This window comes from Pseudorca crassidens, chromosome 16 (genome assembly GCF_039906515.1).
Source record: "Pseudorca crassidens isolate mPseCra1 chromosome 16, mPseCra1.hap1, whole genome shotgun sequence".
Lineage (NCBI taxonomy): Eukaryota > Metazoa > Chordata > Mammalia > Artiodactyla > Delphinidae > Pseudorca > Pseudorca crassidens.
Window position 1 is genome coordinate 14,513,044 of NC_090311.1, and position 17,814 is coordinate 14,530,857.

The 17,814-nt window shown below is 48.3% G+C and overlaps 1 protein-coding gene across 4 annotated transcripts in view; it reads left to right on the top strand.

The window, feature by feature from the left end:
- The window catches only part of GFRA1 (GDNF family receptor alpha 1), a 205,739-nt gene that overhangs the window by 147,186 nt on the left and 40,739 nt on the right, over positions 1-17,814 (top strand). For all 4 annotated transcript variants that reach the window (XM_067709299.1, XM_067709298.1, XM_067709297.1 and 1 more), the window contains one exon: positions 15,246-15,355. In XM_067709299.1, the coding sequence (XP_067565400.1) occupies positions 15,246-15,355 (110 nt within the window). The remainder of the gene's footprint in view (positions 1-15,245; positions 15,356-17,814) is intronic.

Sequence of the window (17,814 nt, forward strand, 5' to 3'; positions counted from 1 at the left end):
AGGGTCCTTAGAGGTGCTTGTGTCTGAGTCAGTGATGTGAGCCATCCAGCAAAGGGCAGTCACTGACTCAGTGCCGCTGAGTCTGAACCTTCCTCTCGTCTGGGTGGTTCTGTGCCATGAATCATCCGATCATCCTGTTAGGAAGCAAGCCACAAGGGGGGGGGGGGGGCAGGGTGGCTCGTTGTACAGGACTCAGGGGCCCAGAATCTGCAGAGCCAGGGACATTATTGCAGGAAGCTGTGGGTGACAATGATGGTGATGAACATGATGACGAAGAGGGTAACATTTATGTGACATTCGCTGTGCGCCAGGCACTGTGCTGAGCACTTCACAGCAACCCCGGAAGTGAGGGCTGTCCTCGTCCCCCGTTCGCAGATGAGGAGGTGCAATCTTGAGCAACTTCTGCAGTCACCCACGTGGTGCCGCTGGAATGAGCACCCGGAGAGTCTGCAGGGCTGCAGAGCCCGGCTTCTGTCCGCTGTGCCCCTGCTTCGGATGCAATGTGTGCGTCTCTTGAAAACCACCCACATCACCTCACAGTGTGTGGAATTGGAGACTGGAGGTGATTTTGTTTTTAACTCTTTATTTATTCATTTTAAAACAAAAATTGTAAGTAAGAGAACTTTGGATCTTGTCAAAGTAAGACTTAAGTGCCCCTCATCAAAAGTATTTCACTTCTCAGGGCTTCCCTGGTGGCGCAGTGGTTGAGAGTCCGCCTCCAATGCAGGAGACACGGGTTCGTGCCCCGGTCCGGGAAGATCCCACATGCCGCGGAGCGGCTGGGCCCGTGAGCCAATGGCCGCTGAACCTGCGCGTCCGGAGCCTGTGCTCCGCAACGGGAGAGGCCACAACAGTGAGAGGCCCGTGTACCGCAAAAAAAACAAAAAAAAATCGAGGTGAAACATTTTTAGCTACAGATATGGTTTGAGAAAATTTTCTGCTCAGCGTTCTGGTGGGTGGTTGGTCCATTCACTGGCTCAGCAGGACTGGAGTGCCGGGGGCTTTGCAGGGCCCAGGGCGTCAACATGGAGTGTATGCGCACACCTCCTGGAAGAGGGGGTTCCGGACTTCTCCCAGGTGCCGTTGCTCCAGGGCAGTGGTTCTCCAATTTTAGCCTGCAGTCAAGATCAGTTTCTGATCTATGAGGTCCGGGTGGGGCTGGATAATTTGCATTTCTAGATCAGTCCCAGTGATGCTGCTGCTGGTCTGGGGTCCACACCTGGAAACCCACCGCCTTAAGGTATGTTGACCAGGTGATGACCTAGGCTGCTGAGCTTCGCCCTGCTCGAGGGGTCTGCAAGCTGAGGATGAGGAGTGAGCAGCCAGGTGGGCCCTGTGGGGCACTGAGACTCAGCAGGGGACCTAGGAGAGGCCTCACAGCTGTGACTGAGGTGACTGTTAGCCCAGGTTGGGGAAGGGGAGAAGAAAACACCTGGGCAGTTTCTCGGCTGCACTAAGGTCGGGCTCTGTTGGGAGGGCTGTGGGATCCACCGTGAAGGACTCTAAGGTCTGCCCAGGTGGTAGCTCCTCAGAAACAGAGGCTGCTGAACCATGACCAACATGTATCTATTTACCGGCCCCGCTGCAGGGCGGAACCTCGCCCTCAGTGTGCAGAGGAAGTAGACAGCCTGTTGTCCATAGGCTGAGCTTGGCCTGAGATTGGAATTCATTTGTCTGAGTTATGCTGGAAAAAAATGCAAAGCAAAACAGTGTTTTAAAGCAATTATTTGAATAGAAATCCTCCTTCTAAAATGACCTTCGGAGCAATCTTTGACCTGAGCTATTCAAATAAGGAAAGCTGACATGCTTTACTCTGCTTTTCTTGTCACTTTTTCCAAGTGGAAGCATCTTGGGTTCTCAGGAGGGAGTGTGGGACGGGCAGCGCCTATGGTGGGGCTATGGCGCGAGGTACTCAACCACACACGGACGTTCAAGATTCAGAAGTGCTGTGATCCCGTGAGCCAAGATCGCCGTGAGCCTTGACCTGCACAAATACACATGCAGAGGCTGTTTCACTCCTAGCTCATTGCTGGTCACAGGAGAGGGCAGGTGGTGGGTGCAGCTTGTGGGACGTCAGATGCAGTGTCCCGACGGGGCTGTATCTCCATCCTTGTCCTTGTCCCGCTACAGCCACTGCTTCACACACAGCATCTTGTTTGTTGTTTTGTTTTGTTGTTTGTTTGTTTTTTTGCGGTACGCGGGCCTCTCACTGTTGCGGCCTCTCCCGTTGCGGAGCACAGGCTCCGGACGCGCAGGCTCAGCGGCCATGGCTCACGGGCCCAGCCGCTCCACGGCATGCGGGATCTTCCCGGACCGGGGCACGAACCCGTGTCCCCTGCATCGGCAGGCCGACTCCCAACCCCTGCGCCACCAGGGAAGCCCTACACACAGCATCTTGCATTGTAGGTGCTTAGTGACCCTGGCCCTTGGAAGGTTGGTGTCCTTGTTGAACCCCGTGCTCCAGGCACTGAGCTAGGTGCTGGATGACCAAGTTGGAGGTCAGCACCCTTGGTCCCGGGCGACTGGTTGCCGAGGCACCTTTACGAGTCCACTCCACAAGCCTCAGGCCCGGGGCTCTCTCTAGGCTGCTCCCCAACATCCCTCGGCTCAGAGGAAACAGGAAGGGGTGTTTTCTGGGTATACAAGAGGTGCCACGAAATACTGCCTGTCCACGGGACCCTATTCCAGGCTGCGTGGGAGAGCGCCCTCTTGAGGGAGCCAGGCGTAGTGTCCTTGTCCACATTGGGGCAGGGTGTGCTGGCCTCAGGTGCCTCCAGAGCCCAGCTGAAGTTGTGACCCTCCTTGGCACTTGCTTCCCGTACACCTGTCCCTTCGTGTGAAGGAGGAGAGACATGACCTGCCCCATTACCTGCCTCACAAAGCTATGATTGGAGAGATAGGGCCGGCGTTGAGAGCACCCTGAGAGTAGTAATGGCAACACTCATATCGGCCCTTCATTGAGCACTGAACTCTGTGCCAGGCACTGGGTTCTGGGCCTTAATCTGCCCACAGCCCTGCTGTTGGTGCTTGTGTTTCATACTTGGGGAAATGCAGAGCTGAAACAGCAGCAGGGGCTCTTGGGATTGGAACCCCTGGTCTAACTTCAGGGCTCACTCCCTTTCCCACTGTGCCCGGCACCCATCAGCTCCGGGAAGGGGCCCACATGTGTGTCTGCCCTTCCCGGAGCCGATGGGTGCCGGGCACAGTGGGAAGGCACTCAAGGAGATGATCCTGGCCAGGCCAGCTGCTGCCTGGTGCCTCCTGTCCCCAGCCTTAGGAGCGGTCCCTGCAGCCAGGAAAGGGTGCTTGAGGGGCTGCTGGCTTCTCCCTGTGGGTCTGGGGAGCCCCACTTTTTGCCCCCCTCACTTCTTGATGAGGGGTGATGGTGTACACAGCCTGGGGAGGTGGGATGCCCAGCCTGGGCCGAGATGAACACGGCTGTGTCGTAGGATTGCATTTGGGCCTTACTGAACAGTAACAACAGATATTATTTTTTTTATGCTTTTAAACTGCAAGCACTATTAAACCGAAAGAATGCCCACTGATTCTGTCATTACACTTTACTGGGCCTAGTAAAGATCCCTTATATCCCCCTAAATCAGATATCGGCTTCTTGTGTGCACGGTTCACAGCAAAATGGCGGCAAATGCCCCAGAACTAAAATAAAAGACGGAGCATCAATTCTTTCATTGCTGTGGGGGTGAGCGTGAGCTGGAGAGTCTGTGGTCTTCTCTTCAAAATCGGGCTCTAACTCTTACCAGCTCCGTGATTTTGGCTGGATGTTGGCCTTTCTGAACCCCAGGGTCCTCCACTGTAAAATAAGACTAACCTGGCTGGTCAGGTTATTGGGTATTAAGTGACCCAGGCTTATGAAGCGTCAGGCACAGTGACCGGCTCTAGACGAACGTAGCTGTTAGTGCAGTGTCTGGAGGAATTAGACGGGGGCTGCTGTTTCTGCTCACCTGTGCCCAACTGTAACGCCAAGATGTCCATGATGAGTATTGGTCTCTAGGTGATTGGAGCCATAGTGTGTGGCACTGGATTCATTCATTCATTTATTCACTCACTCATTCAACACATATTTTCTGAACATCTGCTTTGTGCCAGGCATAATCCCAGGTGCTCACCTTCTTATGGTGCAAGCAGTGTATCATCAAAGTGAAGATGGGAAAAAGAAAGTGATGGAGGGGAGGTGTGGGCCGAAAGGCCAAAGCCACGCCCTCCATGGGGCTCAGAGCCAGGGAGGGGATTGGTGGGAGGGCTCAGAGGAGACCCTTGAGTTCACTGTGAATGGGTCAAAATAAGCCCTGTTTGAGTGGAGTGGTTGAGGGGACAGTTTATTAGAAAATGGCTTATGCGAGCCATGGAAAACAGCTGCTCTGCCCTACAGGGTAAAAAAAGGAGGAATGTAGTTTTAAATGCAGCTGAGAGCTTTAGGTAAAATGTAGAAACTGGGATGGTGGGGTGCAATGGGGTATGGAGTGGGGTGGAAGGGTACTGTTGACAAGAGGATGTTAAACATGAGAATGGATCACTGCCAAGAGTATGGATTTTCTGAAAAAAGGGGGGAATTATCATCTGATAGCGGTGGAATAAGTGATTTATTCTTTTGACACGTAACACCACAATTCCATCTCCCGAGCGATGCCCCATCTAGGAAGGAAGATATTAGGGACTAGTTATTTGCTGAGCTCAAAGTCTCTGTTGACCTTAAAACAACTTGCCTGGAAGAAAAATGACCTAGTGTGTATTTACTATTGAACATAATTTTCCTTCGGAAGCCTGAAACCCTGTTAAGGATTAATAGGAGATCTTCTTTTCATATGTTTCTGCTTGAAGTCTGTTTGTGCAAGTGCAGGCTGTTACCATTCAGACATCCATGTGTCTTCCGCCATCCCCACCCCCCCTCCCAGGGCACAGAAACTAGGCTCCTTCAATGTGTGGAAGATAAATTAATATTCGGCTGAGCAGAGCTTGAAGCTTGGGGCTCAGGTACCACAGGGCTGTCCTTTGAGGGTAGGGGCAAAGGGGGGAGTTTTGCAAATTAGTAAAGTCAAGAGAGCCTGTGTAATTTTAATTTTTCATCTTCTGGGAACCCTTGAAGAAGCAAGGTTTGACTGAAGGAGGCCAGGCAGCATTTGGGATAATTTCTAGAATTTACCTGTGTTTCCCTGAAGTAATTAGAGTTCAATTTCTCGAGCTATAAACATCATGGTTTGACATTTGCTTCTGAGGCTGCAGACAGCACCTCCTTAAATTTACACAGGCCTGATGCCAACCAGGCCAGCAGAGGACATCGTATAGGGATCATATGTAGTGACCTGTAGAATTGCCTTGCACTGTTTTTCCGTGGGTTTGAGTCCATTGTCCTGTAAAACTCATTTTTCTGCTTGAAGATGTAGGGGACTCACAGGAGAAATCTCTCTTCAGTCCTAACGGAAGGTGTAAGCCCGATGTTAATCGTGAGATTATTGAGCACATACAGACCTTGAATAGGTGAATTTGTGACCGCAGGACAAAAGCATTTCATCTGTCAAGTTATTAGCAGATGGATTCTAAGGGAAATACCAGTGTGGTCATCTCTACCCTAGGGCTTCATAGAGGTCTCAAGGTCAGAGCAGAACAGGAAACAACAGCACTGATGAACTCTGTCCTCATCTAGGAATCTGGAACAGTTGTAAACAGGTGCTAGGTGCCAGGTACACGTACATAATCCTTGAGGAACCATTGGAAGGACTTCCTGTCATTCTACCAGAGTAAATTAAGCTTCAGAAAAGTTAAGGTACGTGCCCAAAATGTCATGGTTAGTAAATGGTTGAATTGAAATTTAAGTCCTGGCCCATTTTCAGATTCCATCTGCAAAACCTTTACTGCCGTTTCATAGTGTTTTCATTTTCTGTTGCTGCTGTAACAAATTACCACAAACGTGGTGGCTTTAAGTGACACAGACATATTCTCTTCCAGTTCTGGAAGTCAGGAGTACTGCCCCAATTCCACTGAGCTGAACTCAAGGCATCCGCAGGGCTGAGTTCCTTCCAGAAGCTTTAGGGGCAAATATACTTTATTGTCTTTTGCCCTCATTCCTTGGCTCATGGCCCTTCCCTCCATCTTCCAAATCAGCAAAAGCTGGTCCAGTCTTTCTCCCATTGTATTGCTCTCACCTCCTTATCTGTCTCCCGCTTCCACTTTTAAGGACCCTTGGGATTACATTGGGCCCACCTGGATAGTGCAGGATAATCTACCCCCCTCAAGGCCCACAACTTTAATCACATCTGCAAAGGTGCTATTACCATGTCAGGTGACATAGCCTTAGGTCTCAGGTTCCAGGGCCTAGAGTGTACACACCTTCATGGGTCATTGTTCGGCCTCCCACAGTAGATTTTCTTCTGAGAATCTATCTTGTTTCTGATTTTCGGTATATCGTGAATTGTGGAACTAGTTACTTCCCTCCTCTTCCCAGTGGTTTCTAGAAAGCACAGAGCCAAGTACTTAGCTTTCATCTAGCCAGGTGTATGTGTGCGTTTTGTACTGACTGCACCTCTACCTCTGTCTTACCTTTCTTTGGCCCCAAATACCCTCTCTAATTTTTACATTTATTCTGTTGCATCAGAGCTACATTCGAATTCATCTCAAAATTTTTTCTGAAGCAAGAGTGGGCATAAGTAAATGGAAGCATGGTGGGTGACCTTTCCTGCCCTGGGTACCTGAGCAGTTGACTTAGAGCTTCTTAGATTTCAGGATGAATGTAAGGCAACTTCTGTAATTCACTCCTGAAGGTGGAGGTACCTGCACAATTCTACATGAAGTAAATTCACAAGGTGTTGGTCTGGAGTTTTAAGGTGTGGTTCTACTGGCGAAGGATTGGTTGAACATCTAGATTTCTATTTCTTTTTCTCCTCGTGGCCAAAAGTCACAAAACTGATTACTAAAGATTCCCTGCAGAAATATAGAAAACTTATTGGATACGATTTACTCAAAGAGTTTTAGCATCTTTGTCACAGACAGCTGTTGGATACCTGAAAGCTTAATGATAATTTCATCACCCAGAAAAACCCCCTATTTCTCTTCTCCCTCAGTTTCTTCCTGTAAAAGCAAGTACCACCAAAGCTACATTTTCTGCGCTAGAGACGTGCTGTAGCACAGATAATACAAAACAACTTATTTGACTTGGCCACGAAGCATAGGGTTGTTCGCGATGTGTCTGTGCTCCCATGATGACTTACAGTCTGCTTAGAGTGTGGCCATCAGTGTGTGCATTGGAGAAATTTGCTGAGGGAGGGGAAGGGAGGAGTCCCAGCTGAAGGGCAGCTCTGGGGCATCCCATCAGGCGCTGCAGAGAGCCTCTGCTAGGTTGGGATGGATTCCGTTGCCAACTACCATAACTTGCTTTCCAGATTTGCCACGTAGAGGTTAGTTGTCAAGCTGTGTCAGCTGCTCTGCAGATGTTGATTGATGGCTGTCAGTGTTCATGCAAGGTGACGTCCTGAGGGATGCTGAGATTGATCTGATGCTGACCTGGGCTTCCCTTGGTGGTGGTGGTGGGGGGGGCGGGGCTGCTGCAGTTTGATGTGATCAGAAAGGCTAAGGAGGCATCGCATCTCTGCCCTGCAGCTTGCTTTCATTGAGCCCTCACCCTTAGAGATAGACCCCAAGCAGGACACATGGGCTAAACTGAGGCGTGGCTCCACCTGCATTCCATCTTCCTGTGGGTCAAGCTCAGAGGACAGTGACCGCAGCCTCCTGTGACCCACGTGCTAGGCCGGGAGCTGCCAAGGAGCCAGATGAGCAGGGACTCCCCAGGGGGAGGGGCACAGGTGTGGGGCATTTGGTTAAATGGGCTGCAACCTCCCTAAGAATCTGGATGAGGCTGAGCAGGGATCTGGGGGGAACACGCATTGATTTCGCCTTGGTCACAGGGGCCTTCCTGTCCCAGGAAACAAAAGCATTAGGCAAGTCTTGAGGGCTTCTTGGACCTCACGGCTCTATGTCCCAACAACTTGTGGCCACGGTCTGGCTAAGTCACCAAGAAGCACATCGTTAGCTGAGGCTTTCCTCATGCCGCCAGGAATGGGGACCCACATTAAGGGACTGAGGAACACAGTGGAGCTTTGAGCATCTGTGCCTGGGGCGTGCAAACCTGCCCCAGGGCCGGTGCTCCAGAGAGGTCACATTTGCTCCCAGGCAGCGGGAGGACCTGATCTTTCTGAAGAGCAGCCCGAGCCCCCCAGCTTCACAGCCTGCCCCTGGCAAACACTGGGCCTCTGCTTTGGGAAGCCAGAATGTACGGTCCAAAGTGGGAAACAGCAAAGCAAGAAGACACCCCCTGCAAAATATGTTTAACATAGGCTCCGATTTGCTGAAGGATGCTTTCCAGATGTGCTCTCCAGTAGGCTGCCGGAGAAGCAGGGCTAAGGTAATTTTCTAAAAACAGAAAGAGGAAGAATCTGTTTTGTGTCGCTGTTCCAGAAAATTACCATTCCAGTGCTCTTGCTTTGTCATCCCAGGGCTGATTTGGGCAGCGTGTTTTTCTAATTGATTTTATTCTGCATAAAACGTTAGCAGTATTAACAAACTTACTGATATTGAGTCATTTAAAAAAATACGTTTTTTCCCCCTATAAATGCCTGGGAAAACGTAGCTTTTCTTAAAATGCTTTTATTCTATAAGCTCATATGACTGAGAGGTTTTAAGTAACACCTCAGGATTCCTGGCTTCGGACTCATCAAATTTGTTTTGGTCAGACTTACAGCCCTCAGTTACACAGATTAACCTGTTCTAAATACATACTTCATTTTATTGCACTTTGCAGAAACTGTGTTTTGTACAAATTGAAGGTTTGCGACAACCCTGCATTGAGCAAGTCTATCAGCACCATTTTTCCAACAGTATTTGCTCACTTTGCGTCTCTGTGTCACATTTTGGTAATCCTTGTAATATTTAAAACTTGTAAATTATTGCTGTATTTGTTATTGTGATCTGTGATGTTATTATTGCAATTGTTTTGGCATTTTTAGCAATAAGGTATTTTTAATTAAGGTACATACATTTTTTTAGGCATAATGCTATTGCTCACTTAATGGACTGTGGTTTAGTGAAGCATAACTTTTTTACGCTCCGGGAAACCAAAAATTTCATGTGACTTGCTTTAAAGCAATATCCACTTTATTGCAGTGGTCTGGAACCGAACCCGCAATGTCTCTGAGGTCTGCCTGTATGTAATATAAGGGCCAGCAGAAGATAAAGATATATGTTTCTCTGTGTCGAGCTTGCTAGATGTTTTTGTTGCAAGGGCTTCACATTAGGATGGACCAGAAATTGGGGAGAAAAGATGAAGGGATGTGAAGTAAAAATGTATTGGGCAACGTGTATTCCAGGTTCTGAGCGAGGTGCTTTATATAATTGTCACTTAGGTGTCACAGCAACCATTTAAGGCACCTCTAGATACCATTGGCCCCATTTTCCAGGTGAAAAAACTGAGGATTGGAGATGTTAAATACCTTACTAAGGTATTTAACCATGGAAGGTAGGGCTGGGATTAGAAACAGATGCGTGTCACTCCCAGGCCTGTCATTTTGGGGCTCCTCTAAACTGACCCATTGAGAAAGCTTTCAGAAACTAAACGGCTTGAGTTGAAAACCAAGACTTTAAAGCCCTAACATTCACGCTGGATTCAGAGAAAAATGCCAGTGATTTCTTACCTGAGCAGATTAATCAATGGATCCTGTTCCAAGTTTGAGTTGCTAGTGGATCGGCAAGTCTTGCAGTCCTGTATGGGCAGTGGTGTTGTCCCAAAGACTCCCTAAGAAAGGGGAGCCTCATTCATTGAGAAACTCACCACCCTCTTGGGCAGAGTCTGTCTGCACCCTCTGGCCCCTCCTGAGCCCCAGCATTGCAGGCAAAGCACTCACTGAGGCTGTGAAATCAGTGGAACCTTAGGAAGAAGGCTCTGAAGAAAAGCTGGTCAGACAGTGGGAGGCACAGAGCAATTAGACACTTGACGACTTTAATTCAATCCCAGGGTAAAGTCCAGCACCCTCCTCACTCTCTCCTTCCAGGGCTGTTACAGGCAGTTGGCGATTCCTCTTCCAGTGAAGGCCCCTCTGCCACCACTTACCATGTGACAGTGAACAGGACCTTAACCTCTTTGGCCCTCAGCTTTCTCGCATGTGAGACGAGGGGATCCACTAAAAAGATCTGGTCTCTGTACTCAAAGGAAACCAAATGCCTTGGCACTAAATCATGTGTAATGGTGGAACGGGACCATGGATGAAAATAAGAATGCTTCAGAAACAAGTGGATTTTTTTCCCGCAAGTAGCTTCAAGTGTCCAATAGACTGTCTTTCTGAAGTGGAAGGGAAATCCAAGAGCTAAGTAGTCAAGCATCGTGTTCAGGAACTCTGGCTTATTAGTGTCAGAGCCTGGATCTCTTTCAGGATCTCACAATTCTTTGTCCAGGTCTCCATTCCAGCAACCACACAGCTTGTGTCCAAGTATGGGATTTGCCCTGGGGGAAAAAAAAAAAAAACATTTAAAGGATTAGAATAATCCACGATGAGTGAAACTGGGCATCACTAGTATGTTTCTTACCTGTTTGCCATGACACTATTTTCCTAAAAACGGTAACAGAAAAAGTAGGTAAATGATTTTCCCCCCACTGTCAAAAGACCATCTGCTGTTTAAGACGCGCCTAGATTTTATCATTATAATCATTTTTCTATTTCCAGTTAACAGCATGCTTCCTTTAATATGATATTTTCTGCATAAACCACTGTTTTCTCTTCAGCAGATTTCCTAAGGCCAACTTGGCATTTGCCGGCCTTTTCCTTCCCTTTAAGGGTGGGAAATTTCTCTTTCGCAGGGAGATACATTTCTACTTTAGTGCCTATTCATTTTCTTAGAGAAAAACAATCAGGTTCATCACTGCTGTCGTCATGGAGATTTCATGTCTCCAGAAGAAATGCAGTTGTGGAATTTCTTTGTTAATCCCACACTGGCCATGTAAGCTTTCTCGTTTGCATCACTGCAGCCCAGGCGGAGGAAGCCACTGAAAAAGGTTACAGCGTGATTCTTAACCCAGGGTGGGCAGGAGGTCGTGTGCAGGGGGCGGTCCTGGGATGCTGGGGTTGGTTGGCTACTGGACAGATGAAGGTCCGGGGCTCGCACAACCTACTAGACGCTTGACTCCCAAGGCGCCATGACCTTAGCACGCCCACAGCCCACCTCACTGTCTTCCTTGCAGACTGTCTTCTCCTGGGTCCCCCTCCACATTCCACGGCACCACTGTCTACTGAGCTGTTCACACCCTGATTCTGCCCCCTCCTTTTTGCAGTCTTGACCTTCATTCTAGCAACACCCACCGTTCAGGGCATCCTCCTTCCCTCCTCCCCTTCTGGCCCTCAATTCTCCGCTGGCTGCAGCCTCCAACACCATTGTCCCTCCTGCCTTTGGCCAGTTTCCTGATCCTGCTCTTCTCATCGCTGTTAGAGCAGGGGGGACACAGAAGAGGTCTCAAGCAAATCTTTGCTTAATAACTGAGACACCCAAGAGTCTTCCTCCTCTGCAGATCTGCTCATGTTACTTCTCTGTTTAAAATCCTTCTGTGACTCCCACTGCTTTCAGGATAAAATCCAAACTCTTAGGTCATTCAAGGCCCTTGGTGATCTTGCCAGCACCATCTCTGTCACTCAGCCATTTGCCTCCCATGGTCCCACCATCTCAAGTGATCGACTGACAATTTTCTGGATGATGCATGTGTTAGGTGTAGTGGTTGAGAATGTCCTCCAGCTCCGGAGTCCCACTGAAGGTGGTCACATTCCAGCTCCGGCACAGAGCTCTACAACCTGGAAGGAGTTACTTAACCTCTCTTTCCCTCAGTGTCTCCATCTGTTAAATGGGGCTGATAGTATCACCTACTAAGGTTGTTGTGAAAATTAAATATGTGAATACATGCCAGACACTTAGATCAGTGCCTGGCAGGTAGAAACACTCCGTAATTGTTAAGAATATGGTTACTTTATCACATACTGCTTCCTTCTGCCCCGAGTACCCTCTTCCACCTTTTCCTGAAGGATCCTAGCTATCCTCCAAGTCTCAGTCTCAATATTACAGCCTCTCAGGCTGTGGTTTCCCCCTCTGTAAAATTAGGAAAACGAATTAATAGCCCTTACCTTATTAGAGTTGTCAGGGAAAAATACAAAGTGTATGAAGGCATACCTAATATATACTAAATACTTCATTCACGTTGTGTTATTTTTATTAGCAGCTTTTCTTACCTTTTATCAAGAGCTAGCCACTGTAGTATTATAATCTTTTTACTTGTTTCTCTTAGCTTCTAGATGGCAGGTTATTTGAGTTCAGGGACAGGGAACTTATTCATCGTTATTATCACAAGCACTTGACCCATCATTCAGTGAATGGAACGGGCAGGAAGTCAGAGCCTTTGTCAATACATGTAATCATTTGCACACGTTGCTTTGAGAGATTTCAGAGGACTGTGCTGCTGGGATGTGAGGATCTTTGGGGAGGACTGTTTTCTCTCTTTGGAAAATACTGGAGACTGGAGGTTAATTTACGACACCATTTCACATGCCATTTGACACAAAGGGAGAGGAAGCCTGTCCTGGAAGAGCTGGGACTCAACTCCCAAGACCCGACACATCCTTCATCTCTGCGATTGACTACATCATGCTGGCTTTTAAAGAGCACCGTGCCAGTAAATATGTAGCAACTGGTTCTCCAAGAACAGCACAAGACCCTGACTTGTAGCACTTGCTGATTACCATTGTGTAAATATTCCCACCAAGGCCACTTTCAAGCTACCACTGTGATGTTAACCAACTCGCAAAATTCGTGAAAAGGTACCAGTCTGCCCGTAATGAGCTGACTCCAGGAACCACTGTATAAACTTCTTCTGACGTCAGTTTTTCTATCTGTAAAATGTGAATCACAGAAAGTGGCCATCCTGTCTCCACGTATAAATGGCAGGGGGAGGTGGGTCAAAGGTGAAGGAAACAGGGAAATGTTAGCGCTTTAGCTGTGCTGCATGTGCTCACGATTATTTTGAAACTCTTGCTGTCCACTGGCTTGGTTTTGTCTTAGGACCGGGATCTGTGCTGATGATCTTCTCTCTAAAACCAACCTGTCTGGGGTGATGCTCAGAGCAGTATATCTAGTTTTATCCTCCCAATCAGGGTTATGTTCTCTGCAGCAGACTGACTCAATTAGCCTTTCATTCCAGAGTCCAATTGTGAGTCCGTTCTGAGGTTGTTAAGTAAAATGAATCTGGTGGCATTAGCCTTGCGCTGGAGGATAGTATTCCGCATCACGGTGCTGTTCAGTTAATAGTCTGCTCAAGAGGCTACGAGAAACAGGAGACTCGGAGAGAGTGAGACCTTTCGACCGTCTCTGCGGGGCAGCTGGGAGCGCGGGGCTGCCAGGTCAGAGAGCTGATCAGGTTGTGTGCAGAACTGGAGTCGCAGCTGCCTGAACCACAGTTGGCCTTTGCAAAGTTAGTAGCCCAATGCCATGAGATCATTAACTTTCACGACCAGGGAAACTCTTCTGAAATTAACACTCGATCCAAGCTGGATGCCATTGGTGCCGGTTGAGTAAGCCTGAGTCACCTTTAGGGATTTCCTCTGAAAGATAAATCCTTTAACCAGGCTACAGAAAATGGACAGGTTTTATGCCTTTCAGTGTGTTCAGTTCGAGTCAGAAAACACCAACTAGGCTTAGACCGTGGGAGAGATCCAGGCGCGTACACAGGCATACGCACGAGCCTCATCTGGAGGAGTTTGCCAAGCCACTTAGCTTCAGCACATGGCCCTGCTTGGGAAGCGTTCTAAAGGGGCTGTCTGAGGAGTGTCAGGTGCTGTGCAAAGAAAGTAAAGCAGAGCTTCCACACCTGCCCCGGGGAGTCACCGTGATGGAACCAGGCACACGACATACGGGATGTACAGATTGGCACAGGTAGGGAAGCTCAGACACGCCTTGTTTACAAGGGTTCAAGGAGAGACCAATCCCATACGAACCATCCTTTTCAATGTGCTGTGAACTTAGATAATTTCATCAGGCCTTTTAATCCCCTTCCAGTTAAAGTTGTAGGAAAGGGACACGGAATGTGCATCCTACGGGCCTTTTACAAACCTCTGTGTTCTCCAGACATCCTCCCTTGTTCAGCTCCACCCAGGCAAGCTTGCTTATATCATTAAGGATGCTAAGTAAATACAGTTTCTTGGGTGGATAGAAGTAAAAACAGCTCTGGGCATGTTGGCTGGCAACTCGGGTGAGCTGAAGGGAAGAAAGCTAAGACAAACGTCCATTGTGTCCCATAATTATCAGATAATTTAAATTCTCTTGAAGTCCATTGTGTTATTCACATAGAAACAGAGCTGTGGTCTGCTCGGATGACCTCAGAGGTGCCCCAGCTTTCATTCAGGATTTCTGCAACAATATCCCCTTTAGACTGAAAAAGAGCCAGTTGGCCACAAAGAGCCCTTTTCCTCCCCAGACGGGTGTTGTCTACAGCCCTATCTTCACTTCTGCACCTTCACCACCACCCAGGTCTTCTGGGTGGACTGCGCTGGCCCCTGGAGGCTTAGCAAACTGCAGACAGATGCTTCGCTTTGATCAGTGGACCCCCTACTCCCAGTCAGACAGTGAAATTGCACCCTGAGCCAGCATCACCCTGTCCCTTTTGCCTTTCTCTTCAGTTCTGGAAAGGCGAGCTCTTCCTCAGTATCACTTGGCTGGAATAAACCACTGCCCCCTCCCTGGGGTGGTGGCTGAGAGATGACTTAGATGACAGATACACATATTTTTAAAGCCACTAGTAATTACAGGAGCAGTTGGGCTATAGGATCCTGTTTTGATGCCAGGGACATGTTTCTGTATAAAGTAAATATTTTCCCAGTGTGGACCTCCGGTGAGTGTGTGGAGAAGCACATTTCCTAAAGATGCAAATAAGTCTAGTCAGAAATAAATATTGAATGGAAACTTCAAAGCGTCTAGATTTCTCCAGTTATAGGCCCTGAAGTCTTCTCTGCAAGGCGCCCACACAGGAGGGTGAGGGGACGGTTAGGGGCGCGCATAAGAGAGGATGCTTATATTGTAAGAGTTCACGTTCTCTGTATTTTTTGGTGTGGAAAAAGGCCTATCAAGGAAGGAGTAAAGAAAAGTTATGCCTGTCCAGAAGCTTAGGCTATTTTAAAGCCTATTCCCCACCCCCTGCTTTCTTCCTGTTGCAGATCTCGCCTGGCGGATTTTTTTACCAACTGCCAGCCAGAGTCGAGGTCTGTCAGCAGCTGCCTAAAGGAGAACTACGCTGACTGCCTCCTCGCCTACTCGGGGCTTATTGGTAAGACTGGGGAGACATGGGATGGGAGAAAATGCCGGTTTACAAATACTCAGACTCCTTCCATTGTAGCCTGCCGCTCCCCGTGGATGTAAAAATCTCCTAGGAATGCTCTGTGCTGGTGTTTTGATGTTGGGTCCTTCAGGACTTGCCTCTGAAGAAGGGGGGAAGAAAAAAGAGGAAAATGGACGCAATGGATGCGCAAAGGCAGGAAGCAGGGATTATTAAAGAACTGGAAGGCAGCCAGTGTGAAGACCTGGGAAGCGTCTCAGTTGGAGAACTGACCGCACAGAACAAAAGTAGGGGGGAGGGCTTCCCTGGTGGCGCAGTGGTTGAGAGTCCGCCTGCCGATGCAGGGGACACGGGTTCGTGCCCTGGTCCGGGAAGATCCCACATGTCGCGGAGCGGCTGGGCCCGTGAGCCCTGGCCACTGGGCCTGCACGTCCAGAGCTTGTGCTCCACAACGGGAGAGGCCACAACAGTGACAGGCCCGCGTACTGCAAAAAAAAAAAAAAAAAAAAAAAGTAGGGGGGAAAGCGTGGTTATGGAAGAGGAGAGCAAGTCAAACCAAGTTAATTGAATTGGGGAACTTTGGAGAGAGGGAACTTGGAAGTCATTCAGTCTGGGGAAGTCAGAAAGGCTGTTTTCCAGAAATGGCCCTTTGGAAAGAAAATCTCTGAATACTGGGGGTCCTGCTCGCCATTAATATTCTGGGTAATTCAGCTCCTGGTGGGTAGGGGGTGTTTTGCCTAATTTTTTCCCCTGAGAACAGACATAGCATAAATAGTGTTTTCTGTCCTTCAAGACCTAAGGCGTTAGAGGAACCAGGTTCTTGGCATTCAGGGGAACAGTGCAAATAAATGAGGCACCAGTGCAAGTCGGAAGAGGGACAGAAAGAGGCAGATCTGTACCCAAGGATAAACAGGGGCAGCAGGAGGAAAGGAAGGGCTCCGGGTGCCGGGGCTGCAGAAGCCTTGGTGGCAGGGCTCGCTCACGATTGTCGTTTGAGAAGCAACAGGTAATGAAGGCTGGGGAAGGATGAGGGAAATCACGGTTGTCAGAGCCTGATGGCTCAGCCAGGGTGCGAGCGCCTGCCAGGATCACACATGTCACCAGGCAGAAAGAAAGTCCCACCAAGAGTGACAGCACAGACCAAATTCTTTGTCACCAGAGTGTCTTCAGCAAGAGCCACTGGGAAAATCACTGACTGTACTTAATGCAGGGATATTGCAGGTGCCTGCACACTCATCCCAACTTTTTTTTTGCAAGGATACCTGTGCTCTCTTGGGTAATACCATTCACCAGCTCTTGACCATTCTCATGGATAGGTCCCATGAGCTTATCTCCCTTAAGTCAGCTCTCCAAATTCGCATCCACTCTCCCCTTTTCTTAAATAAAGTAGTCCCTAGTAGGATTATTTATCAACTATGGAATTACAGGTTTAAGAAATAACTGAATTAAGTAAGGAGTGCTCATTGTAAAGAGTTTTTTTTTTTTTAAATACAGAGAACGCAAAGGAGACAATGTTAAAGACGTACAGCCCCACTCCAGGATATAATCACTATTTACACCTCAGTCCGTACCTTCTAGGTGCACATGCTCATGAAATACTCCATACGGCGCCAAGCCTCAGAGCTGCCAGGTGTTTCTGGCCTGAGGATGATGAAATCCTCATTATTTAAGGGAATAACCGGTTGAGACAATGCATTCTGTGCACCAAAATTTATTTCTCTCTTGGGTCCAACTCTTTCCCTCCACTCTGGTCATTGGGTTCTAACTTCTCTCAGGACAAAGCTTGTTCCTACTTCTTCCAAATGGCAGGGATCCATTCTGGTGCCAGGCATACAGCAGATGCTTAGCAGACATACTCTAGCCTCTTCACTCAGCGTTTGGGGTGCCCGTTCCTTTCTCACCCAAAGTTAGAAGCTTCTCTCTGCTGTGGGTTGACGTTTTCATCCCAAGGTATAATGGGACATTATTTAGTTCAAGTCAGTAAGGAATGTAGGGCAAAGAAGATATGCCCTTGACCCAGAAGAGCTTAAAAAGAATTTTTTTTCTGTTTCTGAACCAAATATATCCTGTGGCTCGCTGGACTGCCTATTACTTCTTAATTCCACAAACTGTATAAAAACAGAAGGCTTCTTGGCATGAGTAGGCCTTGCCTGGTGTGAGCCACCCAGGAGAAGACACTTGGGTCGTGCTAAGTATACACACATTGTTTATTTGTACCAGTACAGAACTCATCAGAAGAACAATGAATACACAGGAAGAGGCAGGCAAGAGTGACCACCCAGCATTTCTTTGAGGACTTTTGAGGACTCCTAACACAATACTCTAGGAGCCGCTGGCTTAGAGAATTTCCTTTGTTTATTTCCAATTCCATCACAACGTGGAACACGGAATCAGTTGAGAGTCTAGTGAGCAGAGGCCGCCTTGTATACATCCAGAATGTGGGGTAACCC